At 42.9% G+C, this 27,937-nt stretch overlaps 1 protein-coding gene across 2 annotated transcripts; it reads left to right on the top strand.

The window, feature by feature from the left end:
• Positions 1-25,963, top strand: LOC139479148 (variant surface antigen A-like). 2 transcript variants are annotated; one of them, XM_071261928.1, is made up of 4 exons: positions 1-226; positions 15,680-15,772; positions 23,306-23,401; positions 24,226-25,963. In XM_071261928.1, exons 1-3 carry the CDS (start codon positions 1-3, stop codon positions 23,356-23,358), a joined length of 372 nt encoding a protein of 123 aa, XP_071118029.1. In that variant the 3' UTR covers positions 23,359-23,401; positions 24,226-25,963. The 2 variants fall into 2 exon arrangements, with proteins under 2 accessions (XP_071118029.1, XP_071118030.1); XM_071261929.1 differs by lacking the exon at positions 24,226-25,963 and having other exon boundaries at positions 23,306-23,402.
• The last annotated feature ends 1,974 nt before the right edge of the window (positions 25,964-27,937 follow it).

The raw sequence follows: 27,937 nt of genomic DNA, 5'->3' as shown, positions 1-27,937 counted from the left end.
ATGATCCGAGTCGTCTGCTCCCTGCCAGCAGACGATACATTGTCGGGGCAGCGAGAGGTGTACCACGTCCGTCGTCAATTTCTCAAGCTAGTCCTTAGTTCGTGGTCCAAGATGGGTTGTAATGGCAGCAAAAGTACTCAGACGCAGTCGTCAACTGGACAGCAGCCTACGAGCGATGCTAAACAGGAGCAGACGACAGAGGAGCAGACGAACAACTCTGCAGGGGGTACGTTAATCAGTGAGGGTCAATCACACAGCGGTGTTAGTCTCGGGTGCTCTCAGCATGAGTAGGCCAGTTGTGCTGGCGATACTTGAGACGTACTAATTATTGGTAGCAATACCTAAATGTGGCCACACATTTACGTTCGGGTTTCAAAAAACAAAAAAGTTACCCGACTAAATCACATTTCTTGTAGTATCTGAATGATCACCTGTCTGTATGTCATCCGTATTTAGGTGTTTGTGTAGACGGTATTATTTCCTCCAACCTAATACTAAACATCTTAAAGAACCTGATTTAATACAGTAAACTACGTTTATAACGAACACGCTCATAACGAACTGACGGATATAACGAACTAACTTTTTCTGTCCCGACTATTTGCTGTAGTATATGCTTATAACGAATTACGGTTATAACGAACTAAAATTAGTGTAAGATTGAGTTCGTTATAACCGTAGTTTACTGTATCTGTTAAATATAGTTGACTCTGTTGTGGATAATATACGGCAGACGGCCGTGTTCGATGATAAATACAGTTTGGAGCTAAACGATACAATGCCATAGTGTTAGTACTTGCTATTTCGTTTATGTTATTTAAAAAAGCATAGCAGAAGTGAATAGTTATGTTTCAAAGTGCAGTCATTGCATGCGGACAATCTATCCGTCAATGTTCTGAACATCATCGGTGAATAAGATCGGGACAATGTCTAGGCCGCATGAAGGTGTACAATCAGTTCGAGTGTCGTGTTCCGTCGGCAGTGGCTCATTGCATCACCCGTCACATAACCCGTTGGCCTCAACACGCTCGTTTATTGTTTCTTCGCATGACATGTAGCAATACCACCGGTTTGTTTCGCCATGTATATAAACCACCGAATGTTGCATTGCCGCGTCAATAACGTATTGACTCAAGGAGTGTGAAATGTCCTATGGACAATATACAAATGAGACATACTGACATGATGGAATGTACATACGTAAGACTTTTGTTCGAAACGACATATTTTATTTCTACTTAAGGGTCAGAGAACCCGTTAAGAGTAATACTCTTGTACAGTATCAAAAGATTGTGTAGCTGTCCTGAAATTGAGACAGTCGAATGTTCGTTTTACAACTGTTTCTTGAACACCGAAACACTGGCAACTGGTTAAGGCACAGCGCTCTGGTTCACAAACCCATTTTAGCGCTACGTCTGTCTATCGTAAGTCTGTGGTAAAGTATGGGAGTGACGAAAGTCGCAAAGTTAAAATGGCTTTGTGGAGCGGGGGCCTGGCCATGGTTTATTGCACTGTATGAAACTTTTAGCTTGTTGTGTAGGAAAGCTTTGGAAACATAGTCGTATAAGCACGTGCGGTATTAGTTTACTTAATTACTAGTGAACAAATGAACATTACTACTGTTGTAACATAATCATAACTGTAGGTAAATTATGCCTTTATTGGTCGCGTTACAACGTGCATCTGTAATCTATGAACAAACTGATTAATTGTATAGTGAAATTACAACCAATGAGTGAGTGAGTGAGTTTGGTTTAACGCCGATTTTAACAGTATTCCAGTTATATCACGGCGTGTCAGCTTAATGTGGGAGGAAAAGCCGAAGTGATGCAGGTCTCAGACGTTTACCACTTCGGTGAAACCCACGAGCACGGGTATGGTGCTGACAAACCTAGAAACATAATACGGGCGAACCGGGAATTCGAACCCACAATCATAGGTTTCTGACGTGCCCTCGGGACGCAACTCTGCATAGCGAATCGCGGCGCCTTAGACGACTGGGCCATCCGTGTCCCCCTACAACAAATGGTTCAGAAGAGATAAGTCTTGGTTAAATTATTGTATTTATTTTATAGATCTTAGTGTCAATATGACTGAGGCATTGGCGATGTGAAGTTTACATTAAATATTCTCTCACTCTCTCTACCAACACAACCATTTCCCGTTCATTGTTTTAATTCTATTCACGTCTGAATAACTATTGAAGAGCGTTTTCACCATAAATGCACTTTTGTGGAATATGTAGCATAAACATACCTCCAAGATGTGTCTTAAAGCAGATTAATGAACAGTTGAAAAATGCTTCATTGTTGTATGAAGAGATTACATTGAGGTTGTAAGTAACTGGCGTTATGTATACTGGAACTGCATTTGTTGTTCTCCGGTTCATTTACCAATGGTATGACTTAATATATAGGGGGTTACAGTATAACCAAGTGGAGTAGGACAGTAGGACAACATATTAATCATATCAACGCTCATTAGGTATTAAATCCTTCCTTTCGGTGGGCCTTCAAGATATGAGGGTGGTAGTTCTACTATTGCCTAGCAACCAGTAAGAGGATAAGAAACCAGGGTACCAGTTAGTCCACTGCCACATTTAATTTGCCAATCTTCTGACATCGGTCAGCTTACATAATGGTCACTGGCAGGTTGGAAGGTCACGCCGAGTTAGGTCATGCCTAGGAATATAATCATATGGTCTTCACGACTCATTAGGGGCACGGGTGGCCCAGTCGTCTAAGATTCGCTGTGCAGAGTTGTGTCCCTTGGGAACGCCAGAAACCTATGATTGTGGGTTCGAATCCCGGTTCGCCCCGATTATGTTTCTTGGTTTGTCAGCACCATACCCGTGCTCGTGGGTTTCACCGAAGTGGTAAACGTCTGAGACCTACATCACTTCGGCCTTTCCTCCCACATTAAGCTGACATACATATAACTGTAATATTGTTGAAAGCGGCGTTAAACAAAACTCACCCAATCACGACTCATTAACACCCTTTCCTGTGTTATATGAATAACACGGAGTTTACCATGAGCCAGAGCGTGTCGATAGCTTTCAATTTGAATAAATTATGTTGCAAATTATCTCATATATTGATGAACGGTGTGTCACAAATGATAGTGAATCAGTGTTAATAATTAAGATATTCAAGTTAGATATGTTGCATTCATATGAATGTTGATAGATTATCCCTCTTCTTCTACCAGCCAAATTGTTCTCATGACAATTGTGTTTCAATGTTATCGATTCTTACACACAGAATTAGATAGATAATTGTGATCGTCAGTCCCACTGGATAATATTCATGATAAAAAGGGATCCTCCTCAATTATTGAAATTCCTTTGGTAAAGGATCACCAGCGTCAGATTTCATCAGACTTGTTGTTGGGTCACTGTATGTTACAAAGCGCTCGGTTGTTTGTTAAATTATGCTTGAATTATTGATGTCCCATGCTAACGATCAAACGTAGAGGTGGGCTCTCGCTAAGTCTATCGTTAATTGTTAATACTTAATTACGGAGGCATACAGATGTGACTGGGAATCGATCCCCATGTTGATAGACAATTGGTACAGACAAGAGAACCTTATATCACAGTGTCACTCATTACTGCACCGTTGTGTTTCCTCCCTATTGTGGTGGGGAGCTGGATGCAGTGATGCCATTCATGGTTGCCTCATCATGCCATGGATACAATCATCATGGCAAAGACTACTTGTTGAAGTGTGAAAACAGACCGATTATCAACCTAACCGCTTCACAAATATTAACGAACTATGACAATAACGCTACAGATATTGTGTGTGCACATTTCATACTTCTTAATGCTTATGTGACTCAACATTAGCGTTTGTATGAAACAGATTTATTTGGTGCAACCAAGTCATATAATATTGAAAAGTGAGTGAGTGAGTGAGTGAGTATAGTTTCACACCGCTTTTAGTAATATTCCCGCAATATGATGGTGGTGGACACCAGAAATGGGCTTCACCCATGTCGGGAATCGAACTCGGGTTTTCGGCGTGACGAGCGAACGCTTTAACCACTAGCCTACCCGACCGCCCCTGACTTGTATGAAACGAAGAAGTAACAGTGTCACACTATCAACTTTCAACGGACTGAGAGACATATATGGATACTCAAACATGCCATCAGGAGGTGCTACACGCTTAAAGAGGATTTGATTTACACCACTGCTTCATGTGTAGTGTTATCTCTCATACCGCATTGTCATATATGTACCAACACGCCCATCCGCTATGCAAGGCAGACAACCCCTTTAAACACGCCACGAAGACCTGGTATATATTAAATGGGTTAATGACATGCTTCGGATCATTTATTACTGACTGAGCTTTACTTTTGTGGAAATGTCAAGTGTATTTCCAATTCTACACACTGAACCGCAGTGCGTTTGAAAACCTAATCCCTGCTTTTAGTTCACATCAAACGAGTCTGTTATCGTCAAATGAGTTTCTAAAGGAACGTAATTAAAATATGGCTGTGGTTCAATATGCGGATTGCGACACGCGAATTTGGATAGCCGTTAAATAAATATGAACGTACGGTTACTCTTATAAATTATATTCAGTTTTGACATGAACCTCTTGACGGTTGGTTATATTTAGTCATATTTCCTTGCAGTGTGTGTTTGATACCACCTGCATGACCTCAACCGACACTCATTGTGGCCCAGCGGGCAGTTAAACTCGTGAAGGTCCAGGCAGTTTTACAGCGAAATTCTTCTTACACTTCGCGTTTAATATTTTCGTCTTTAATATCCCTATACTCTCCTTCCAAAGCTGTGGGGTCATATCTATATACATGTTGTTTTTTATTTCTGGGAGACACATTTATACACCGTCAATACAATGAATGTTTTTATCGATTTTGAACAGCCTCAAAGTACGTGATTTTTTTAAAGCTGAACGGACTGGTTATTCCACTGAAAGCGAATCGAAGCTGTCACGCGCTGCAATGAAGTCCATCTTTCAAAGACTTTAGTTGGGATGTATTTGCGTTGCGTTGCGTTGCGTTGCGTTGCTTTGCGTTGCGTTGCGTTGCGTTGCGTCGCGTTGCGTCGCGTTACGTTACGTTATGTTGCGTTGCGTTGCGTTGCATTGCGTTGCGTTTTATTCCAATTGGGTAGTAGGGAGGCCTTGTGGTTAAAGCGTTCGCTCGTCACACCAAAGACCCGGGTTCAATTCCCCACGTGGGTACATACTCGCTCATTTATGCCAATACATTATAATACATTATTAGCCGACAACTATGCAGGAAATTATCTTATATATATAAATCTTATACACTCGTACGTGAAGGTTCGCGATCAACATTTATAAGTTTAAATTGTCTAGATCATATTTCAAAGCGTATTTTTTTCTTTATTTCTAAACATTGATATCATTATGTATTGTATTTGCACAGCCGTACCCTGTCTAGACAAATAGAAAGTATTCATGTAATACCAACCTGTTTTCATTCTGTGATGTTTTTGGACCGGCATTAGCATTTGTTGGTTATAAATCCACGTATTAATGCCCCAACAATTCCCTAATCTCCGACACAAACAATGCAGTGTGTACTAGGGTATAGAGTAGCACGTCGTCCCAATATTCAGCCTCTCGCCAAACCTTAAACTCTTTAATATGACGGCTGGATTTCAGAAACGCGTGATGTTCTATAAACCTGTAGATTCCTACAGTAAACAGCGCCCCCTGTATGTATGATGTTGTCATGGTAACGAAGGAGGTGTTGGCCTACTTAAATACCTGTAACTGCATTCATATTATTAATATGTGTCAGCGAGGCTTATAAGACCATAGAAACTACACAAAGATAAGACGGTATGCCTGTGGTCCGTTTATGCTAATAAGAGTTTGAACAAAAGATTTCGCGTAAAACACAGCGAAATGAAAATATTCAAAAATAGGCATGATAATTCCTTTTTCAAGATAGCTGGTTTCGATATAACGAGATAAAGTCCACTCGCAGCCGTATTTCGTCAAGACCCTGATTAGGGCTCATACAACAATATTGTAAATTTCACTATGTATTATTCTGTATACATCCGTGGCATAATACGGCATATACCCTAGTACAATAATAAAAAGGGTAATTTCTCCGACTCCATGACAACACACGGTACCATAGTCCTGGTAAAAGTCACGTGTCAGTTTCAGTTAATAACCGGCGTTATAAGCGGCCGGACACGGTGACCACGGGTCATATAGAAACATGTTGTTTGTTGATGATGTTGTATTGTTCCCCGGGTACTTATTGTGAGTACATTATGTTTACCCGAATAAGCACGGGTTTACACAGAGCGTTAGGACTAGGTATTAGCGGGGATCAGGGTGGAGCATTGATGAGCTTAACGCGGTCACTGGGTAGCAGGCACGCAAGGAAACATGGCTTGCTGGTTATAACAAGTGTCCATCGCGAGTGCCACGATTTTCATTGTTTATAAATGGTATATGAAACTCCAACTCGGAAAAAAGCCTGCTATATCAGAGGATATGGGACTTGGTACGTGCCACATCGGTGGCGCAATTTCTTAATCGAGTCAATGCTTACACAATCGTTTTACTTGGTATAACAAATACGGTTGCTATGGAACCACACTATTTTCAGTGACGTCACTTGTTTCCTCGGTGTCCTTATCACTGTAACAATATGCAATGCGCTGATCAAAACATAGTACTTGGTTATGCACATTTTTTTGCATAGGTCATAGTTTAGGAGATAACCTTCCGCTGTTACATATTCCACGCATAAACATCTGTAAATCTGAATATATTTTTGTGTAACGGAAGAAAGTATCTGTAGCACCTCTTTCAAGGTGTATTCGTACAGTTGTGAGACATAAATAACGTCACACTACGTCGTCATGATGCAACCGATGCCGTCATATGTTTCCATGACAACTGAACCCGCTGGTTTAGAAAAATGCTGAGATACAGCGAGCAAATAAGTCAAACGAAATATATAATGGTTTCAAAATTCATTTCGCCTTGCCAAATGCCACAGTTTTCACATTTGAGACATGATATTCGAGATGCAAGTGTCAAAGTACAGACTTCGAATTCCATAAACAACGTTTCTCAATGTAAGATTGCGACACGTTCGTTCTACAATGAGATCACTATCACCCTGTCATCGTATCCCAATTGCGAGGATCGATGCTCATGATGTCAATCACCGAATTGCCTGGTCCGGACTCAATTATTTACAGACCGCCGTCATATAGCTGGAGTGAGTGAATGAGTTTGGTTTTACGCCGCTTTTAGCAATATTCCAGCAATATCACGGCGGGGGACACCAGAAACATATAACTGGAATATTGCTGACTGAGGCGTTAAACAACAAACAAACAAAGGCCGCTATCACAACCCACGCATTATCACCTGCTGTTATTTCAATACATCAGTCTATTTTCAAACACGTATACGGATTACGTTTCCGTCTTATAATGCAGTCTAAAATCACGCTGTCCTTGAAGACACACATTGTATATGTATGCATGAAAGACATTCAGCCATCACCACTGGTGCCGGTATTGGTGACGTCACGGTCTGTGGCGCTCTGAAGAACGGTTCACACAGGCGTGGGGGGGGGGGGGGGTCAGTAAGCTTGCCTTGTTTGTTGGGGATTGTGGCTGTCACCAAGAGGATATTGCTTAATTGGCATCGATGGTGTGTTCCATAATACCGAAGTGGTCGGAAACATGCTCGACATGACCATTGATTCCCCGCGTGGGATGACTTGGCGGGGATCGGTGCAAAGCCAGGAAGTGCCATAGATGCCACACCACTATTGGAGAAAAGGAATGACGTGACAAGTCAGTAAGTTGGGTTGATCGCCGCTTTGAAAAGTGGTGCAGTTATATGAGCGCGTGTCAGCTTAATGTTTTGGAAAGGCCAAAGTGATGCAGGATGCGGATGTATACCACTATCGTAAAAAATAAAAGAGACAAAAAACCTTTCTATAATCATAAGGACTCTCTGTTCAAAGGGTCCAATGTGCCAACCCGACTGCATCATTAGCATCACTATTAAATACAGGTGTTTGCGAAAAGGTGACCGTCTCCTGCCCCTGCGGTGGCACCGTCACAAACACATGCAAAGGCAAGTCAAAGCCGCGGGAATGGTGCTGACGGGCCAAGGATCATAATTATATTGATTCTAGGATTCGAACCCACGATGAGCTGACCCCGTCGTCTTAGACCTAGGGATAACCAGTGTCACTGTTACAGAAGAATGTGACTCTCACATGGGAAGGGGGCACGGGTGGCCCAGTCGTCCAAGGCGCAGCGATTCGCTGTGCAGAGTTGCGTCCCCTGGGCACGCCGTTAAAAACGGCGTTAAACCCAACTCACTCACTCACTCATATGGGAAGTAATACCAGATACAATGGTCAAACATTTACAAGACACACATGGTATTAACATTTACCCCTTGCATTAATCAAACCCCTGACAATTTGTAGCGATACATAACCGTAAGTACTGATACTTAAGAATTGACTTTCACTTTGCGTGAGAACTCATTCAAAGAGAACTCACACAAAGTGAAAGTCAATTCTTATAATTTGTTATATCACTATTTTATACCTCGATGGATGTACACACAATTTTATTTAGTACGTGTGACATCATGTTCACACTGACGGCCATACAACGATCAGGGTGTATCGCGGAATAAAACAGTTCTTCAAAAGGAGAGGTGACATGAGCGTATGTATGCTCAAATTGCTCTACACTGACATCTTTTTAAGTTTGTTTTCAACAAATATGTTCAAATTATCGTCATTAGATTAAAAAAGGTAATGCTATGTTAAGAACTACCTCAGTAAGTCAGTCACAATGATAGCGCGTCGTAAGATATTTTACCTCAAATACAGGAAGGCAAAATGACCGAAATAATACACTTGACGGGGGAGATTTACGAAGTTATTAATGGACCTGTGGCAATTACACGTGTCAGTCGTCATTGATTAATTGGCCGATAATGAAAGGTGATGCTAACGATGTGTCAAACAGGTTCAGGGGTCCAGGCAGTGGAAGTAGTCCGCCAGTGTTTACGTCATTTCAAGATACAGTCTCGTGAATATACGAATATGAACGTCAGTTTCGCGGTCATGTGACCGACCTGTCGTCCAATGGAAAAGCCGTATAACGTGTAAACTTCACATGAAAACATTATAAGGATTGACCAGGTTGTTCACCTTTTCTATGACACGATACATATCTCCATGTTAAACATTTAAATCGAAATTGGAAACACACTGATATCAACTGAAATATGTCAGGGTTACTGGGTGTGGATGCGGTAACAAGGGCTGCTGAGTTTGGGTACGGTAATTAAGGTTTCTGAGTGTTGGTACGGTAACTACGGTTACTGGTTGTGGCTACTGCAACTAGGGTTTCTGAGTGGTAGTAAGTGTGGGTACGGTAACTAGGTTACTAGGGATGCTGGGTGTAACTAGGTAACTAGGGTTTCTGAGTGTTGGTACGGTAACTACGGTTACTGGTTGTGGCTACTGTAACTAGGGTTGCTGAGTGTTGGTACGGTAACTACGGTTACTGGTTGTGGCTACTGTAACTAGGGTTGCTGAGTGTTGGTACGGTAACTACGGTTACTGGTTGTGGCTACTGTAACTAGGGTTGCTGAGTGTTGGTACGGTAACTACGGTTACTGGTTGTGGCTACTGTAACTAGGGTTGCTGAGTGTTGGTACGGTAACTACGGTTACTGGTTGTGGCTACTGCAACTAGGGTTTCTGAGTGGTAGTACGTGTGGGTACGGTAACTAGGTTACTAGGGATGCTGGGTGTAACTAGGTAACTAGGGTTTCTGAGTGTTGGTACGGTAACTACGGTTACTGGTTGTGGCTACTGTAACTAGGGTTTCTGAGTGTTAGTACGTGTGGGTATGGTAGCTAGGGTTGCTGGGTGTGGGTATGGTAACTAAGGTTGTTTGTTGTGGCTACTGTAACTAGGGTTGCTGACTGTTAGTACGTGTGGGTATGGTAGCTAGGGTTGCTGGGTATGGGTATGGTAACTAAGGTTGTTTGTTGTGGCTACTGTAACTAGGGTTGCTGAGTGTTAGTACGTGTGGGTATGGTAGCTAGGGTTGCTGGGTGTGGGTATGGTAACTAAGGTTGTTTGTTGTGGCTACTGTAACTAGGGTTGCTGACTGTTAGTACGTGTGGGTATGGTAGCTAGGGTTGCTGGGTGTGGGTATGGTAACTAAGGTTGTTTGTTGTGGCTACTGTAACTAGGGTTGCTGAGTGTTAGTACGTGTGGGTATGGTAGCTAGGGTTGCTGGGTGTGGGTATGGTAACTAAGGTTGTTTGTTGTGGCTACTGTAACTAGGGTTGCTGAGTGTTAGTACGTGTGGGTATGGTAGCTAGGGTTGCTGGGTGTGGGTATGGTAACTAAGGTTGTTTGTTGTGGCTACTGTAACTAGGGTTGCTGAGTGTTAGTACGTGTGGGTATGGTAGCTAGGGTTGCTGGGTATGGGTATGGTAACTAAGGTTGTTTGTTGTGGCTACTGTAACTAGGGTTGCTGAGTGTTAGTACGTGTGGGTATGGTAGCTAGGGTTGCTGGGTGTGGGTATGGTAACTAAGGTTGTTTGTTGTGGCTACTGTAACTAGGGTTGCTGAGTGTTAGTACGTGTGGGTATGGTAGCTAGGGTTGCTTGGTGTGGGTATGGTAACTAAGGTTGTTTGCTGTGGCTACTGTAACTAGGGTTGCTGAGTGTTAGTACGTGTGGGTATGGTAGCTAGGGTTGCTTGGTGTGGGTATGGTAACTAAGGTTGTTTGTTGTGGCTACTGTAACTAGGGTTGCTGACTGTTAGTACGTGTGGGTATGGTAGCTAGGGTTGCTGGGTGTGGGTATGGTAACTAAGGTTGTTTGTTGTGGCTACTGTAACTAGGGTTGCTGACTGTTAGTACGTGTGGGTATGGTAGCTAGGGTTGCTGGGTGTGGGTATGGTAACTAAGGTTGTTTGTTGTGGCTACTGTAACTAGGGTTGCTGAGTGTTAGTACGTGTGGGTATGGTAGCTAGGGTTGCTGGGTGTGGGTATGGTAACTAAGGTTGTTTGTTGTGGCTACTGTAACTAGGGTTGCTAAGTGTTAGTACGTGTGGGTATGGTAGCTAGGGTTGCTGGGTGTGGGTATGGTAACTAAGGTTGTTTGTTGTGGCTACTGTAACTAGGGTTTCTGAGTGTTAGTACGTGTGGGTATGGTAGCTAGGGTTGCTGGGTGTGGGTATGGTAACTAAGGTTGTTTGTTGTGGCTACTGTAACTAGGGTTGCTGAGTGTTAGTACGTGTGGGTATGGTAGCTAGGGTTGCTGGGTGTGGGTATGGTAACTAAGGTTGTTTGTTGTGGCTACTGTAACTAGGGTTGCTGAGTGTTAGTACGTGTGGGTATGGTAGCTAGGGTTGCTGGGTGTGGGTATGGTAACTAAGGTTGTTTGTTGTGGCTACTGTAACTAGGGTTGCTGAGTGTTAGTACGTGTGGGTATGGTAGCTAGGGTTGCTGGGTGTGGGTATGGTAACTAAGGTTGTTTGTTGTGGCTACTGTAACTAGGGTTGCTGAGTGTTAGTACGTGTGGGTATGGTAGCTAGGGTTGCTGGGTGTGGGTATGGTAACTAAGGTTGTTTGTTGTGGCTACTGTAACTAGGGTTGCTGAGTGTTAGTACGTGTGGGTATGGTAGCTAGGGTTGCTGGGTGTGGGTATGGTAACTAAGGTTGTTTGTTGTGGCTACTGTAACTAGGGTTGCTGAGTGTTAGTACATGTAGGTACGGTAACTATGGCTGTTGGGTGTGGGTACCGTAACTAGGGATGCTGAGTGTGGGTACGGTAACTAGGGCTGTTGAATGAGGATTCGGTAACTAGGGATGCTGAGTGTGGGTACGGTAACTAGGGATGCTGAGTGTGGATACGGTAACTAGGGCTGCTAGGTGTGGGTACAGTAACTGGGGATGCTGAGTTTGGGTACGGTAACTAGGGCTGTTGGATGAGGATACGGTAACTAGGGCTGTTGGATGAGGATACGGTAACTAGGGATGCTGAATGTGGGTACCGTCACGAGCTGGTGATTATGCATCCCCCTGCGTCTCAGTGTCCGGAGGTGTGGTGTTGCTACAGACAGGAGTGCCGACCAACTCCTATATTATTAACGTTAATCACTCTCACTCCGTGAGACATTCTCGTTCATATAGATGAAATGATCTGTAAAACATTTAGCATTATGTCTATAATCCCTACACGTAGCAACAACATCAACAACATTGTAACAACACCCCCGTGAAGGGGATTTGCTAGTATGTAAAGCCAAATAATACCGCGGTGTTTAATCTTGAGTGTGAGTGGATGTTCTATGTCCCCTGCTACTGCTGATTTCATAGTTAAGGCTATTTATTATACTTTCCTGGGAGTGTATGATGGCAGAAACTTGTTTTGGCCATTTATTGTTTGCAAGATATGTGAGTGCCATGTATAATTTGGATACGGTACTGGTAACATAAGCAACACTCTAATCTGTTGCATGTCAACGGTGTTATAATGGACTTTATAATTTACACAGCGACATCGCTAGAACTGTAATGTTTGTTTGTTTGTTGTTTAAGGCCGCATGAGGCAATATACCATCTATATGACGAGGGTTGTAAATAATCGAGTTTGGGCCAGACAATCCAATAATTGACACCATGAGCATCGAGCCACCCAATTGGGATACGATGACATGCATCCAAATCAGGGAACCTGACCACCCGATCCCGTTATTCGCCTCTTACGACAAGCATAGTCACTTTTTACAGCAAGCATGGGTTGCTGAAGACCTATTCTAACTCGGATCTTCACGGGTGACAACTGTATTGAAAAGGTTGATCATTAGTTATTTTAGTAGGTACTGCACGATATCACTAGAATACATGTTCATGTCACCAGTAGTATTTCGTGATTACACTTAGTAAAGTACATATTTCACTACTTAGCAAATAGTCTATCCAGGATTCGAACCCAAACTTACTAAGAAGGGTTACCCAAAATATGACAAAAATGACTCCTTTCTATCAAGGTATTGTCTATTGATACATATACATGTTTTCGACAAATTACATTTGTTAAGGCTTAACCTGAACGAATACGAGCAAACAAATAAACGAGACACCGCCCTTGCCCACCCACCCACCACCCCAGCCAGGGTGGGGTACGAGACACCGCCCTTGCCCACCCACCAACCACCCCAGCCAGGGTGGGGTACGGACACCGCCCTTGACCACCCACCCACGCACCACCCCAGCCAGGGTTTGGGTACGAGACACCGCCCTTGCCCACCCACCCACCCACCACCCCAGCCAAGGTGGTGCGCGAGACACCGCCCTTGCCCCACCCACAAAACACCCCAGCCAGGGTGGGGTGCGAGACATCGCCCTTGCCCACCCACCCACCACCCCAGCCAGGGTGGGGTACGAGACACCTGAGATTGACTGTTGACGAGGCTGTGAGATAAATATATAACAGACACCCCACGAACATCGGTTGTAAACTTGAGTGCACATCTACTTCATGTTGAGAGTATTGCTTACTTCACGTAGGCGATGTAGTCATATGTTGTTGTCTGTATCCGTGGTTGCCGCCACCAGTAGCTGTCATTCCTGGTGTACATGACAGACATGTGTGCCTATCGATGCTACAGACGTGATTATAGAGGAGGTGGTGATCAAATATTGACTTGAGCTTTACTTGCTCATACATTTGGTTTTCAAAAGGTGGGGCCTGGGCCCCCTTGCCCCCTCCCCCCACCCCCACCCCCTCCCTGACTGGGTCAGACTGTGATTACAGTTATATAAGCGAACGTGCTTGTCATTCTGTGTTTGTAAATCAGTTGAGTCTAAATCTGGGCCACAAGTTATTGTGAGTTATGTCCCTTATGTGTCACACGATCCGATGATCATGGGTTCGAATCTCAGATCCACCCTTATGATCATTGTTTGTCGGCACCATACCCGTGAACGCGAGTTTCCCAAAAGTAGTAAACGTATGGCGTGCATCATGTTGGTTCTCCCCACATAACACGCCATTTTATAACTGTAATACTATTAACACGCAACCCACTAACTCTAACAAAACTAGATTTCAGTGCCTCAATTGGGTCAGGTGTATCCTCTCTCTGTGGATACCTTCATCCCCCTGACGTGTCCTCTAATTGACCACGAAGAACTTGCCTCAGTCAACGGAATCACTAAATACATAATACATTAGGTGTACTTAGTTTCGCCTAGCAACTTATTCGGTCCATCTGAACCTAAGCCCATCCCAGCTCCCGACGATAACACAACAACACGTATCTGTAAAACCATTACGGCTATATGTTGCCCCGGGCCAGGTGAGCTAACACTAATATGGAGACGAATATGCCTGATACGAACTTCAAGAGAAGTATGAACACATTTACGTATAATGTGTAATCAATAAAGTCATCAAAGCATGGAGGACAATGGGGGTGTTCCTTTGCAATCGTGAGGGCATATCTACCTCTGATCTTGTGCAGTCATAAAAAAAAACTCGCTCGCGTTAATCTGTGTGGGGTAATAACATCATCATTGAATAAACAGCTGTCGTGGCAGGTGGTATTAATATCAACTATTCCAGGAAATAAGAATTAAATCAGCGTTACAACATGTTGGTAGCATCACATAAGCTATGGGTGTTACAAGTCCCAAAGGATTTATATTGTCTTTTCTCCAATCATGAAACCGATAACATATTACTCGAGGAAACTTAACTTTGTCTTCTGATATTCTGCTGGGGGCACAGTTCGCTTAATAAACAGTTAATCCTAGCAAGCTGCTACGAATGCAACAAAGCATTTACAGTTATTGACCTGTGTTCGCCGCTTTATAGCCATGCTGTTGTGTACATGCTAATAAACATTAATCTAGTGTTTCTAGTGTGTCATATGAACGAACGGAAAATGCTATATATTCTAAACTTCCTGTATATTAACAGCGAACTGAGAGTATGGAAGCCCTGTTGAGAAGGGTGCCTTTTAATGAAGTTTTCCTTTCGTTCATGCACGATTTTCCAAATATGCATTCCAATGTTATAATTGTCATTGAGGCTAAAAGATTAGATTTATAAAGAAATAATTCATTAATTTTATTCTCAAATGTAATTGATTCCGACAAAGGAATGCATACTCTTAGAAATACTTTGCCTTTTTGTGGAATCATCTAGTGTGAAATGCCAAGTTTATTTTCACACACGCCAGATCACTCGTGTTGTGCAAGGGCGGATCCATCATTTTTAAAAGGGAGGGGTCCAAAATATCAAAATCCTCTCTTAGTCAATTTTAATGGCTGCAATATACTACATTTGGTTTTAAAGGGGGGAGGGGCACATAATCCCCGCCCCACTCCCACCCAACCCCAACCCACCCACCCCACCCTATCCCCCTGCCCCCTAGATCCGCCTATGTTGTTGGTATGGATAGCAATGAGATGGTTCCACAAAGTGTTATATATATTACTGCTTCATACTATGTAGTTAACATCTTGTAGTTATTCGTCAGTAGTATTAGATGTGTGACTTATCCATGTAACAATGCTTTACATTACTTCCTCTTTCTCTTCATCTGAACTTTTGCCTCTGCTCATCTAGATCAGCCTGCTACAGAAACCAACACAGATCACACAGATAACACAGATACCAACACAGAACAAACAACGACAGAACAAACACAGGAAAACACAGGTGAGGTCACGTGATGTCAACAGTCATGTGATGTGGTCACGTGTGAGCTACACTTGTCTCTGTCATTCATGTCATGTTTTTAACACTTTTTGTAACACTATAACCTCGATAACAAACTAATGATCCACATCTAAATGTGTCTCATGAATAGTCGTTTTCAATCAAATTAAAGTAAAAAGGTCATAAAATGTTCCACCTGGATTTCACTGTCGTGTACGGTACATGTCTAATAGTATGGCGCCTTCAGAGGGGTGGCCTTCTCTGCTTTGTGATCAGCACCACGCCATTGAGTTAGGTATATATTGAACACGTCCCATTTTAATTCTGGAAACCCATTTATCCAGAAACTCTCCGTGCTTTGACTAGTCTCGGTCAAAGGTATTTACAAAATCCAATGTCCTGTTTTCATGAGAATATTCTTAGAAAGTACAAAAGAAAAACAAATTTAAACTCTGTTGCCCATGCATGGGTGAGAATATTTTCCTTTGCTCAAAACTCATGTTTTGTTTTGCAAATACATAAAGGTGTTTCTGCAAGTATCATGACACATTATTCAACTCATTTTAACTTAATTCCACTATTTCGTAACGTTATTAAAATATTTCGCCAATGAGACTGGCCAAAGCACAGAGACTTTCTGGACAAATGGGTTTCCAGAATTAAAATGGGACGTATTATTCTATTTTAGGCATGTTACACGATACTAATTATGCACACAACAATACTCCCATACCATGTGTATAGTGGAAGAATACCGAGCCACCGGTACTTCCGGGTCCCGTGTTTCCAATATCAGCTATGTATTACGGGACTCGTACTGGTGGTAAGGCAAACATGATCAGTCTCTGACTGGAGTAAATGAATGGCGTGTGTCCTGTGTTGTCGTGCATGGTGATAGCGCTCAGAGACCATTCAGCTTCACTGCTTTATTCCCCGCGAGGATATACTCTCCAGTTACATTTGACAGTAAGCTGAAATAAGGCCCATGTTACTCTGTGTTGTTTGTGAGGTAAATATGCCATTTCATGGTGTCTTTAACACGTAGTATGTGAATATATATGATCATGAGTCGACATGGCGTGAAGGCGGAATAACATTGCGACGGTTGCAAGAACGATACTTCCGGTCTTCATTGTTTGTATCTTTAATCTATGTTCTGGGAGGGTTGATTGATAAGTTCTGAGCCTCATGCATGCGTCACAACAGGCGATGTGCAAATTGCATCTCAAGGCACGTGAAGCTTCCAATCTCACAGTACACAGAAATGACAGAGTGAAGTGTGAATTTTCAAGTGTATATACTTTCTTTTGCCTGGTAGTTAGGACGGAATTGCGTAACAGTGACATCTTTTATTGCTGCACTCACATGGGGCCATCCATTGAAACTAGGGTCTACTAACCGAATTGTTTCGCTGTGACCAGTCAGTAAAATAAGCAGGGGTTTGTTGGCTTGTGGAAAACAGACAAACTTAAGGAACGTGCAGTGATCAAGTACTTGCAGAAAATGGGAAAACACCAAAGGGAAAACACCAAAAGCCATCCATGAAGATATGAGTACAACACTAGAGAAGGATTACACTTCCCACGCCACCCCAAAGAAGTGGGCAGCAGCGTTAAGGCGGGGCAGAGAGAGCCTGGAAGGCCTGAGACGTCAGCAACACCAGATAGGATCCAGAGAATCCACGAGGAGGCAATGACCGACCGGCGAATGTCCGAGCTCATAGAGCTAGTTCAGTAGGAATTTCCCGGGAGAGTGTACGTTCCATTATCACAGAAACATTGGCAATGAAGTGTCCGTATTGTTGCCAGATACCAGAATTTTGCAACTGTTAAAGACGCACCAAACACACCATGTCTCGTGATAATCTAGCCCCGTTTGCATGGGTTTAAGACAGGTTCTTATGACGTATTTTCACTGGTTCCAGCCTGACATCAACACCACTAAAGAAGGCAAAGAACGCCCAAGCATTATGCTGCCCTTTGGAGTCATTTATGAATCAAATTAAGACTGTGAGACGTTGGAAGCTGAGAAAATGTGTGCTCTTCAGGAGAATGCGCCAGTTCACAAAGCAGTCATTACGATGGCTACACTCCAGGAATGTGGGTTTACTAACACCTTCTTCTCCTGATCTGGCTCCGTCTGTCTTCCTCCCAAACTCGACAAAAGATCAGGGACCCATTTTGAATCGCACGATGACGTCATAGCAGTTGGGGAGGGAAACTTTTTGGACAGCCAAGGAAAGGACCTGGATAAAATCCCTCAGCATCTTTGACAATAGTGTTTCAATGTGGCCGAGGATTATGTTGACAAATAAATCATTTTATAGCCTTTAGGTCAAGGCTCAGAACTTATCCACCACTCCTGTTGTGTTAGCAGAGGGACATTATTGTCACATTATCGAAGGCAGATTTCGTCAATTAGTGTACATCACTTTATCAACTGATTTCAATAATAGGAAATGCCTATTGGATTGAGATCGTAGGAACCATTAATTCGTTTGGTGTGATGTCACCCACAAGCATAACACAGATACCGAAATAGGAATGTTCGAACTATATATCGCATTAATATTGCGCATATTGTATAATTTAAGTGTCATGTATCGGTACGTGACTTAGATGACATTAAACCTGAGATAGGTAGCTAGGCTCGACAAAGCTAAGCTTGAGATTAGTGTGTTATACATGTTCAGTGTTTAAGTGTTGTGTGCTATTCCGCTATTGAAGCAGGGTATGTTTGAAACAGAATGGCGTGCAAGCATCACCTTATCTCGAACTACTGTCGGATGTAGCCAGCTTGTTCTAACCCGATAGATTTAAGAACGTATTACAGATATATACACATCGGATGTGGATCCAGCGCAAACATCAAGATACATCTGATGCACTGACGTGATGTCGAAAATTATGCGGTTTTCTTTTTACATCCTCTGGAGTTACATTGGCATTAAGTGTAGCAACTAGGTACTACCAGTTTCTGCCCATTGTCTGATAGTGTCGCCATACCTTCAACCAGGTGCTACCAGCTTCTACCCATTGTCTTCCAGTGTCGCAGACCTGCAGCTAGGTGCTACCAGTTTCCACCCATTGTCTGACAGTGTCGCTATACCTGCAGCTAGGTGCTACCAGCTTCTACCCATTGTCCGACAGTGTTGTTATACCTGCAGCTAGGTTCTAACAGCTTCTACCCATTGTCTGACAGTGTCGCTATAGCTGCAGCTAGGTGCTACCAGCTTCTACCCATTGTCCGACAGTGTTGATATACCTGTAACCACGTGCTACCAGCATCTACGCATTGTCCGACAGTGTTGTTATACCTGCAGCTAGGTTCTAACAGCTTCTACCCATTGTCTGACAGTGTCGCTATGCTGCAGCTAGGCGCTACCAGCTTCTACCCATTGTCCGACAGTGTTGATATACCTGTAACCACGCGCTACCAGCTTCTACCCATTGTCTTCCAGTGTCGCTATACCTGCAGCTAGGTTCTAACAGCTTCTACCAATTGTCTGACAGTGTCGCTATATTTGCAGCTAGGTGCTACCAGCTTCTGCCAATTGTCTGACAGTGTCGCTATACCTGCAGCTAGGTGCTACAAGCTTCTATCCATGCCATTGTCTGACTGAGTTGCTATACCTGCAGCTAGGTGCCACCAGCTTCTATCCATGCCATTGTCTGACAGTGTCGCTATACCTGCAGCTACGTGCTACCAGCCTCCACACATTGTGCGACAATGTTGCTATACCACCAACTAGTTACGACAGGCCACTACCAACTGTGTGACATGGTATGGCGCTAGGTGCTACCATCGTTATCAGTCGTGGGATAATGTTGCTAACGCCTACTACAAGTGTTGCAAGGAGGAGCTATCAGCTTCATCCCGTCGCGTAAAAGTGACCTGCAACTAGACCATCACACATACGTCCACCATCTGGTCATTCAATGGATGAGTGGGTCATTTAAGTGCATAGTACTGTACACAAAAAAGATGAGCACCAGCATAAAACCTGCACACAAATTTTGACCCTGAGCTGAGGAGCAGCCAGCCGTACCGTTCGGTCTGAACACTGGTCCTCGGACTATAACGTTCCTTGGTGATCGTTACTTTTGGGAAAGTATTTTTCGTTTCTAACAAAATATGAAATTGTGAGTGGATCATCGGAAACGTATCGAGGTATCCTTATTTCGAGACAGGAGGAGCGCTGATACTAGACCATTGTGCTGATAGCCAGTCTGTAGGTTTCAAACAGTTTAACGGTAATAGACGATAATTCGAGTTAAATGAGTTCGTGTTAGGGAACTATTTTTCACAAATGTATGCCTGCGCAGAGCTGCGGATTACTGTGTATTTAACTAAGAAGTAAACAACTCCCACTCGTCGTTTATTTCTCATATGAGATATCAACGTTACGTACAGCCTCTTAAATGATGTTATAAGAAAGTACACGCTTTAAAACTATTTATCCCTATTTAAATTATGATGATTTCCTGAATAGAATCCGACCACGGCAATGTGGACAAGTCCATTCTATGAACAGGGGGTTAGATTTGGTTTTTCCCGTTTATTTTCCCACTTTTCACGTCGTTTATCTGGACCTTTTCTCCCAATTCCGATTTCCATATCTCTCCAATTTTGTATGCGATCGTTCAGCCATTGCTACATCTATTGGGAACAACTCACTAGACGCTTCCCTCTCAAAAATAACGTCGTCCAATGTACGACGTCATCACGTTGCGAGCGCATGTTTGAATCTCCAGAAATGACTTCATGATAGAACAACGTTTTCTCGTGAAATAAACCACGCTTCGTTCTCCATTGTTCTTTGCGATTTATAGCGTAGCTATCTTAAAAAGTTAAATCTCTGTGTGTAGCTTGGCTTTTGTTTGAACCTGACAGAGAATGTAGTTCAACCGAGCCATGACAAATTGTCTGCCACTTGGCGTCTTATGAGCCGTTGTTCAGTTAAACTCAAGGTAGAGATTTCACAGAGTTCGTGATGGAAGACAAACCATGACCTGTTTCACCGGTACAGTCACGTGTGGGGCGACCGAGACATCCTAGTTACGTGTAAACACATCTCGTGCTATGGTTACATGGCGACCAGATGGTCTTCCGATGTCACACGACCATTATACATAGCAGGATTATATAACCTCTTTAAGAAAACCCGAACATGGATAACTACTAGTATCGTCAGGTAACTCGAGCACTCGCAACCCCAGTGGTTACTATTGGCCGATATTGTTCAATCCTGCAGTGAATTTCTTCAGACTTGTTTGCTTGGAGATAAAGGTTGGGGTTTTTTCACATTCATTACAAACGGTCTCCCTGGCGTGTGGTTTGGACGATTCCGTTGCTATGTAAGCAGACTCTTGGGGCTCTTGGATAAACAAAACATTCTCAACACTTCAACACAGTATTAATGAATGTATCGTTTACAAAAATCAATAGCAACGTGGACCCCATGTATAACTCACAAACAAGCAAACGGTGTGAATACAACTCAATGATTTATATAGACACTGTGAGGATGGCGGCTGCAGATGGCAAGCTGTGGGATTGTCAAGGTTTTATGTTCTGGGTTGTGCACGACACGGAGTTTCATACTCCACTAAGACGTCTACAGTCTACATAGCTGGGACAAGGACAATGCGAAGAGACGAGAGACGTGTTGTTAGTGCCACACGTTCTAATTAGAGTTGGGCGGTCGGGTAGCCTAGTGGTTAAAGCGTTCGCTCGTCACGCCGAAGACCCGGGTTCGATTCCCGACATGGGTAGATTGTGTGAAGCCCATTTCTGGTGTCCCCCGCCGTGATATTGCTGGAATATTGCTAAAAGCGGCGTAAACCCATACTCACTCACTCACTTACTCTGATTAGAGTGTGTTTGTTTGTTTGTTTGTTGTGTAACGCCACACTCAGCAATATTCTAGCTATATGACGGCGGTCGGTAAATAATCGAGTCTGGACAAGAAAATTCAGTGATTGACATTATGAGCATCGATCCATGCTCTGGGGAAACGATGACATGCATCAACCAAGTCAGCGAGCCTGACCACCCGATCCCTATATTCGCCTCTTACGACAATCATAGACGGCTTTTACGGCAAGCATTTGTTGCTGAAGAGCTATTCTATCCCGATTCTTCACGGGTCCGTTGTAATCAGAGAAAAGATGGTATAGGAAGGGACACAAAACATCCGGGAGCTGGTGGGTCGCAAGTCATTCCTTAATAGATAAAACATACAGAAAGTAAACATACCAAATAATTCATCGTTTTCAACTTTTTTTGTTAATACGTTAACAACAAACGGACACATTCAGGCGTTCTATCAGTTTTCATCTTATGAATATGTGAACACCCTGCATAACATGGGACTCTGAAAATGTTAACAATGTGTTAAACACATGCTAGACATGTTTAGCTTAAACGTGTTCAGGATTTCTTTAAAACGTAAACGGAACATGGTTTTGTTGAGTCACTAAACGCGAAAAAACTTTCCATATTCATACGAAATCTCTGTCAAAAGCAGAATCGATTGTACGATTCCGACTATATCTTAAGCATTTTTTTATGAATCACTATCGAATAGTGAAAAAAAACAGGTGTTCGCGAAAAGGTGAGCGTATCCTGCCATACCAGTGCCACCCGTCACAAACACATGTAAAGCCAAGTCAATTGTTCAGTGATTGACCTCATAAGCATCGATCCACGCAGTTGGTATACGATATCATGCATCAACCAAGACAGCGAGGTTGAATATTGCTAAAAGCGGCGCAAAACCATACTCACTCACTCCCTGCTACGCATTATCTATAGAAGGTACAGGGAATATATATAAACCTGACGAGTCAATACTTTTACACATGACCATTGAGAGTGAGAACTTATATATACCTACACACACGACAAATGAGTTTAGATTAAAAAAACTCGCTCATTCTAAAACCATACTGGAGCGAATGCAAACCATGGCCACTCACCGTACAACGATGAGCACGGGTGGCCCAGTCGTCTATGGCGCCGCGATTCGCTGTGCAGAGTTGCGTCCCTTTGGCAGGCCAGAAACCTATGATTGTGGGTTCGAATGTCTAGGTTTGTCAGCACCATACCCGTGCTCGTGGGTTTCACCGAAGTGGTAAACGTCAGAGACCTGCATCACTTCGGGCTTTCCTCCCACATAAAGCTGACAAGCCGTCACGGTGGTATAACTGTAATACTGTTAAAAGCGGCGATAAACCCAACTCACTCAGACTCTGCATCATTGTCTGTTTCTTTTATATTGTGGGGTTACTGTGCAGATTTGCGTCCCTTAGGCATGGCCGGAACATGTTGTCATACCTAACTCGTACCTATTGTTTCTTGGTTTGTGAGCACTTGTGACCGTGAGTTTCACCAAAGTAGTGAACGTCTGAGACACGCATCACTTCGTGCTTTCATCCTCCATCCAAGTGACACGTCGTAATATGACTGAAATAATGTCAGCCAAACTAACAAACTCACTCACCATTTTAAAATATTTTTTTCATTTTGCAGGTGGCCAATCAGAACAAACTGCCAATCAAGAGACTACCGAACAAGAAGCATAAACAATATCTATTAGTTTCTCCAACTGCTGATGCCATTACGAAGGTACGTTCTTCCAAGTATAGTTTTCTGTCTGTTGTTTAACGCCACATTTAGTAATATCCCAGCAATATGACGGCGCTCGGTAAATAATCAAGTCTGGACCAGACAATCCAGTGATTGATATCATGAGCATCGATCCACACTATTGGGATACGATGACATGCATCAACCAAGTCAGCGAGCCTGACCACCCGATCCCGTTAGTCGCCTCTTACGACAAGCATAGTCACCTTTTACGACCAGCATGGGTTGCTGAAAACCCATTCCATCCCGGATCTTCATGGGTCTCTTCCAGGCACACGACAGATAGGCAAGACAGATCGATAACAAACTATTTCCCCAGTCTTCTAGTGGACATATGCCACATCAACAATCTGTTATTGTCTGCGTATTGGTTTCAAATATTTCTATTCAATTTCAACTACAATCACTGTCAACCTGGCTGATTTCATTAGAAATGATAGGTAGAATACATGCACTTGGAACTCTACTCTTGGTTCATGGATTGATAGGGGGCACGGGTGGCCCAGTCGTCTAAGGCGTCGCGATTCGCTGTGCAGAGTTGCGTCCCTTGGGCACGCCAGAAACCTATGATTGTGGGTTCGAATACCGGTTCGCCCCAATTATGTTTCTGGGTTTGTCAGCACCATACCCGTGCCCGTTGGTTTCACCGAAGTGGTAAACGTCTGAGACTTGCATCACTTCGGGCTTTCCTCCCACATTAAGCTGACACGCCGTGATATAACTGGAATACTGTTAAAAGCGGCGTTAAACCCAACTCACTCGCTCATGGATTGATAAACTGAATTAATGTCTTTATGTTCCAGGAATAAACCCAGCCTCCGGAATGGCATCAGTATGTTATCAATTATCTGTGATATATGACGGACTTCTCAGCATTACTGGAATCAAAGAGGACTCTCTTGCTAAATGACGTCATCAGTCCCATGCCACGCTCAAGACCATTCCATCCATTTATCTGTTCCTCAACATGATCAGGCAATAACTCTCTTCACTTTTATTTCCTGATTTCAAAACATATATGCCTCGTGTAAATAAACTGTTTTAGATTCCAAAGGTCAGCTACCTTGCATGAGAACAATATATACACGGAGACCAGCACAAAGGCTTGGTCTACTAGATAAGTGCAATGCGTCAAGCTAGGCTGGTTCTTGCAATAACGAATCACAGGCACCCGACTCCATAATAATAATGTATTCATTTTCGTACTCATATTTTCACTGTGGTAAGACCAATTTGTGAAAATAAATTTAAAAAATCAAAAATATCATAAATTTTTATTTCAATTTTGTTTACATAGTGTAAATATCTTTAATAGTGTAAATGTGAGGGTTTCATAGAAAACAATATTATCAAGGAGTCAGATGCACGTGCAACAAACAGTCAACTCGGAATATATCAAAGTTTCGGCGACATTTCTCAATTACTTATTTACTTTAATTCTGTATTAGCTAACAATAGCTTCAGTTGATGACATTGCTGGTATTAAAACATATGTCGCAGTGAGGTCCCATCAATCCGAATGCGATATATTTGGAGTTGACAGTTCTCTAACCTACACACGTTTTTCCATTGGTTTTTGTCCAATGGCTCAACGCGGTTCGGTTGTAGGGAATATAAAGTAGTTAGATAAATATTGTTAGTCAACTGTTGGATGTTTGTTCCTCGCATAATCTGAAATAAGACAAATCTAATCCGTCCATTTTGATGTGATTCTCACGACAGCGTTGAATTTTATTTCAGCCAAGAAGCATTTAAATTTACATATGCAAGTAATACGTTGCTTTAAGTCAGACAATTTTCACTTGAAAATGATATTCGTTGTACAGTGAGCCACTGAAGTCATTACTGATACAGTCACATCCCTTTAGTCAAAACCCTCGTAATGCGGAATCCCCACTTTACGGACAGTTTCCGTTTATTATTTATAGAACAGTATTACTATATACACTTTATTCGTTATTTAACTGTGTATGGCACATCCGCATTATATGGCTGCAATTAAATTGTATGTCTTTAGATTGCTTCAGGGACGATGGGGTAGCCTAGTGGTTAAAGCGTTCGCTGGTTACGCTGAAGACCCGGGTTCGATTCCCAAGATGGGTACAATGTGTGAAGCCCATTTCTGGTTCCCCCGAAGTGATATGGCTTGAATAAAACCACACTCCACACTCCATCACCAGATTGCTTCAGTATTGTTTCCTTGGCAACGTGCAACATTTACACGTCGATTGTTTCCAATCCTTGTATATGTATAAACGCAGTGTCTTCGTGTTGCTAGGAAAGTTGATAAAATAGTTTAATGAAATATAACTGAACCTACAAGCAGCATTATTTGTGAGTCCAAACGTCTAACAGCCTGCATAGTCTCAAGGTGAGGGTTTAGGTATTTCGTCTCTTAACTGAAGACTGCTGTGAAAAAATATATCTTTCGTATACTGTTTGACTATATATATACTTGTGACACATGTTAATACTAGCTACATGCTGGCGAGGACGTTTGCGTGTTATTTGTATATTATCTTTATAACTCCAAAATAAAATATGGCGATCTACAAATGAGTTGTAGTGATTTGCTACCATTGGACAACTGGCATATAAGCGCATTTTGCTTTAAGGTAACACCGTCAAGGAGTTCGGATTAACGCTACTGTCTAAGGTATTACAGATATACCATGGAGTATTCAGCCACCTTGGTGACACACACAAGTACGGGTCTGAATCTGAGTGAGTGAGTTGTTTTAACGACGCTTTGAACAGGATCTCGGTTATATCACGGCGTGTCAGTTTGATATGGAAGGATACGGGTCCTCAGCATATTGGTGAAACCCACGAGAGAGCTGTCAACCTGAGGAAAATAATCAGTGCGAATGCGGTACGCGAACCCACGATAACAGGACTCGGCTGGTATATACTAGCACAACATCGACTGTTGAATACAAGCACAATATCGACTGGTTTATGGTAGCACAACATCGACTGTTGTATACTAGCACAATGTCGACTGGTGTATGGTAGCACAACATCGGCTGGTGTATACTAGCACAACATCGACTGGTAGGTGTCAGAGACACATCTCTGCATTGGGGGACCAAAGGCGACTGTGTTTGATTCTCAGAGAACAGACATTATACTATTAGGAGTCATGGACGACCAGGGCGAACATGGCAGCGGAAGGATGGGCCAAGCTGACAATTTGAAGGATGCCCTTTGCTGAGAGGGGGGAGCGTTGTGAAGGTTGTATTACACCGAAAGCATTGTACCGATTATATCATCGTGCTTGTTTTGTTCTGTATTGGAACACAGAAACCAACGACCCTTTTAATCAGCATCGAATGATATGGAGTAGCAAGCATCGACTGCTGTATAAAAACACAGCGTCGAAAGGTGTATGGTAGCACAACATCGACTGGTGTAAGGTAGCACAACATCGACTGGTGTATGGTAGCACAACATCGACTGTTGTATACGAGCACAATGTCGATTGGTGTATACTAGCACAACATCGACTGATGTTTACTAGCACAACATCGACTGTGTATAGTAGCACAACATCGGCTGGTGTATACTAGCACAATATCGATTTGTGTATACTAGCACAACATCGACTGATGTATACTAGCACAACATCGACTGGTATATACTAGCAAAACATCGACTGTTGTATACAAGCACAATATCGACTGGTGTGTGGTAGCACATCATCGGCTGGTACGTATACGTGTCAGAGACACATCTCTGCACGGCGAATTGGGGCACCAAAGATGACTGGGTGTGATTCTCAGAGAATAGACATTATAATATTAGGAGTCTGGGACGACCAGGGCGAACATGGCAGCAGAAAGATGGGCCAAGCTGACAATTTGAGTCACCTGTAAAGTTGCCCTGGATATGAACATGACTTGTTGATGTCTCCTCGCATTATGGAGTTCCTCCACCGAATCTGTCGACTTCTTGTGTGCAACATCCGATGTGATGGGCCCGCAAATCTCTTCTTTCAAGAAGGAAACATGATGTCAATACCAACCGCAAAGCCAACGTTTGGGAGGCCACTGATGATATGGTTTACTTGAGGCATAACAACGCTGACGCAGGACCTTCTTACTCGGATTCCAGTAGCTGGTGAATGGTAACAGACAGTCTGAGCAGATATGGGACATAAACACGACATTTGAGTTGCAGTGAGTGAAGGACCTGAATGTTGCGATCCTGGACCTCTGTGATATGATGATGAGTTCCCTGATCTCGGATGATCTCTGATGGTGTCATGTTCCCAAAGTCTGAGCCACGTTGAAATGCCTTGCCACTGATACTTTTGTCCACCAATATTTCTCGCATTATTTTCTAATCTTGGATTGACGATTTTAATCAATCTGAAATAATTTGCGACAACGACGTGTCATAAACTTGTCCAAGACACAAATTCCTTGAGAAATTACATGAGAAAACATGTTTTCAGGTTCACAAAAGAACGAATCACGCAACGATCTAAAGTCATCGATATACACTGGATCAAAG

The sequence above is a fragment of the Haliotis cracherodii genome, unplaced genomic scaffold (genome assembly GCF_022045235.1).
Source record: "Haliotis cracherodii isolate W230 unplaced genomic scaffold, xgHalCrac1.p SCAF_4, whole genome shotgun sequence".
Taxonomy (NCBI): domain Eukaryota; kingdom Metazoa; phylum Mollusca; class Gastropoda; order Lepetellida; family Haliotidae; genus Haliotis; species Haliotis cracherodii.
Note: the sequence above shows the minus strand (reverse complement) of the source record. Positions and strands in the feature narration are given on the sequence as shown.

Excerpts from the sequence above, each read along its gene's own strand:
- LOC139479148 (XM_071261928.1), top strand. The coding sequence starts at position 1 with ATGATCCGAGTCGTCTGCTCCCTGCCAGCAGACGATACATTGTCGGGG. Across the intron at positions 227-15,679 it reads GACGAACAACTCTGCAGGGG|ATCAGCCTGCTACAGAAACC; the intron begins GTACGTTAATCA and ends CTGCTCATCTAG. Across the intron at positions 15,773-23,305 it reads ACAAACACAGGAAAACACAG|GTGGCCAATCAGAACAAACT; the intron begins GTGAGGTCACGT and ends TTCATTTTGCAG.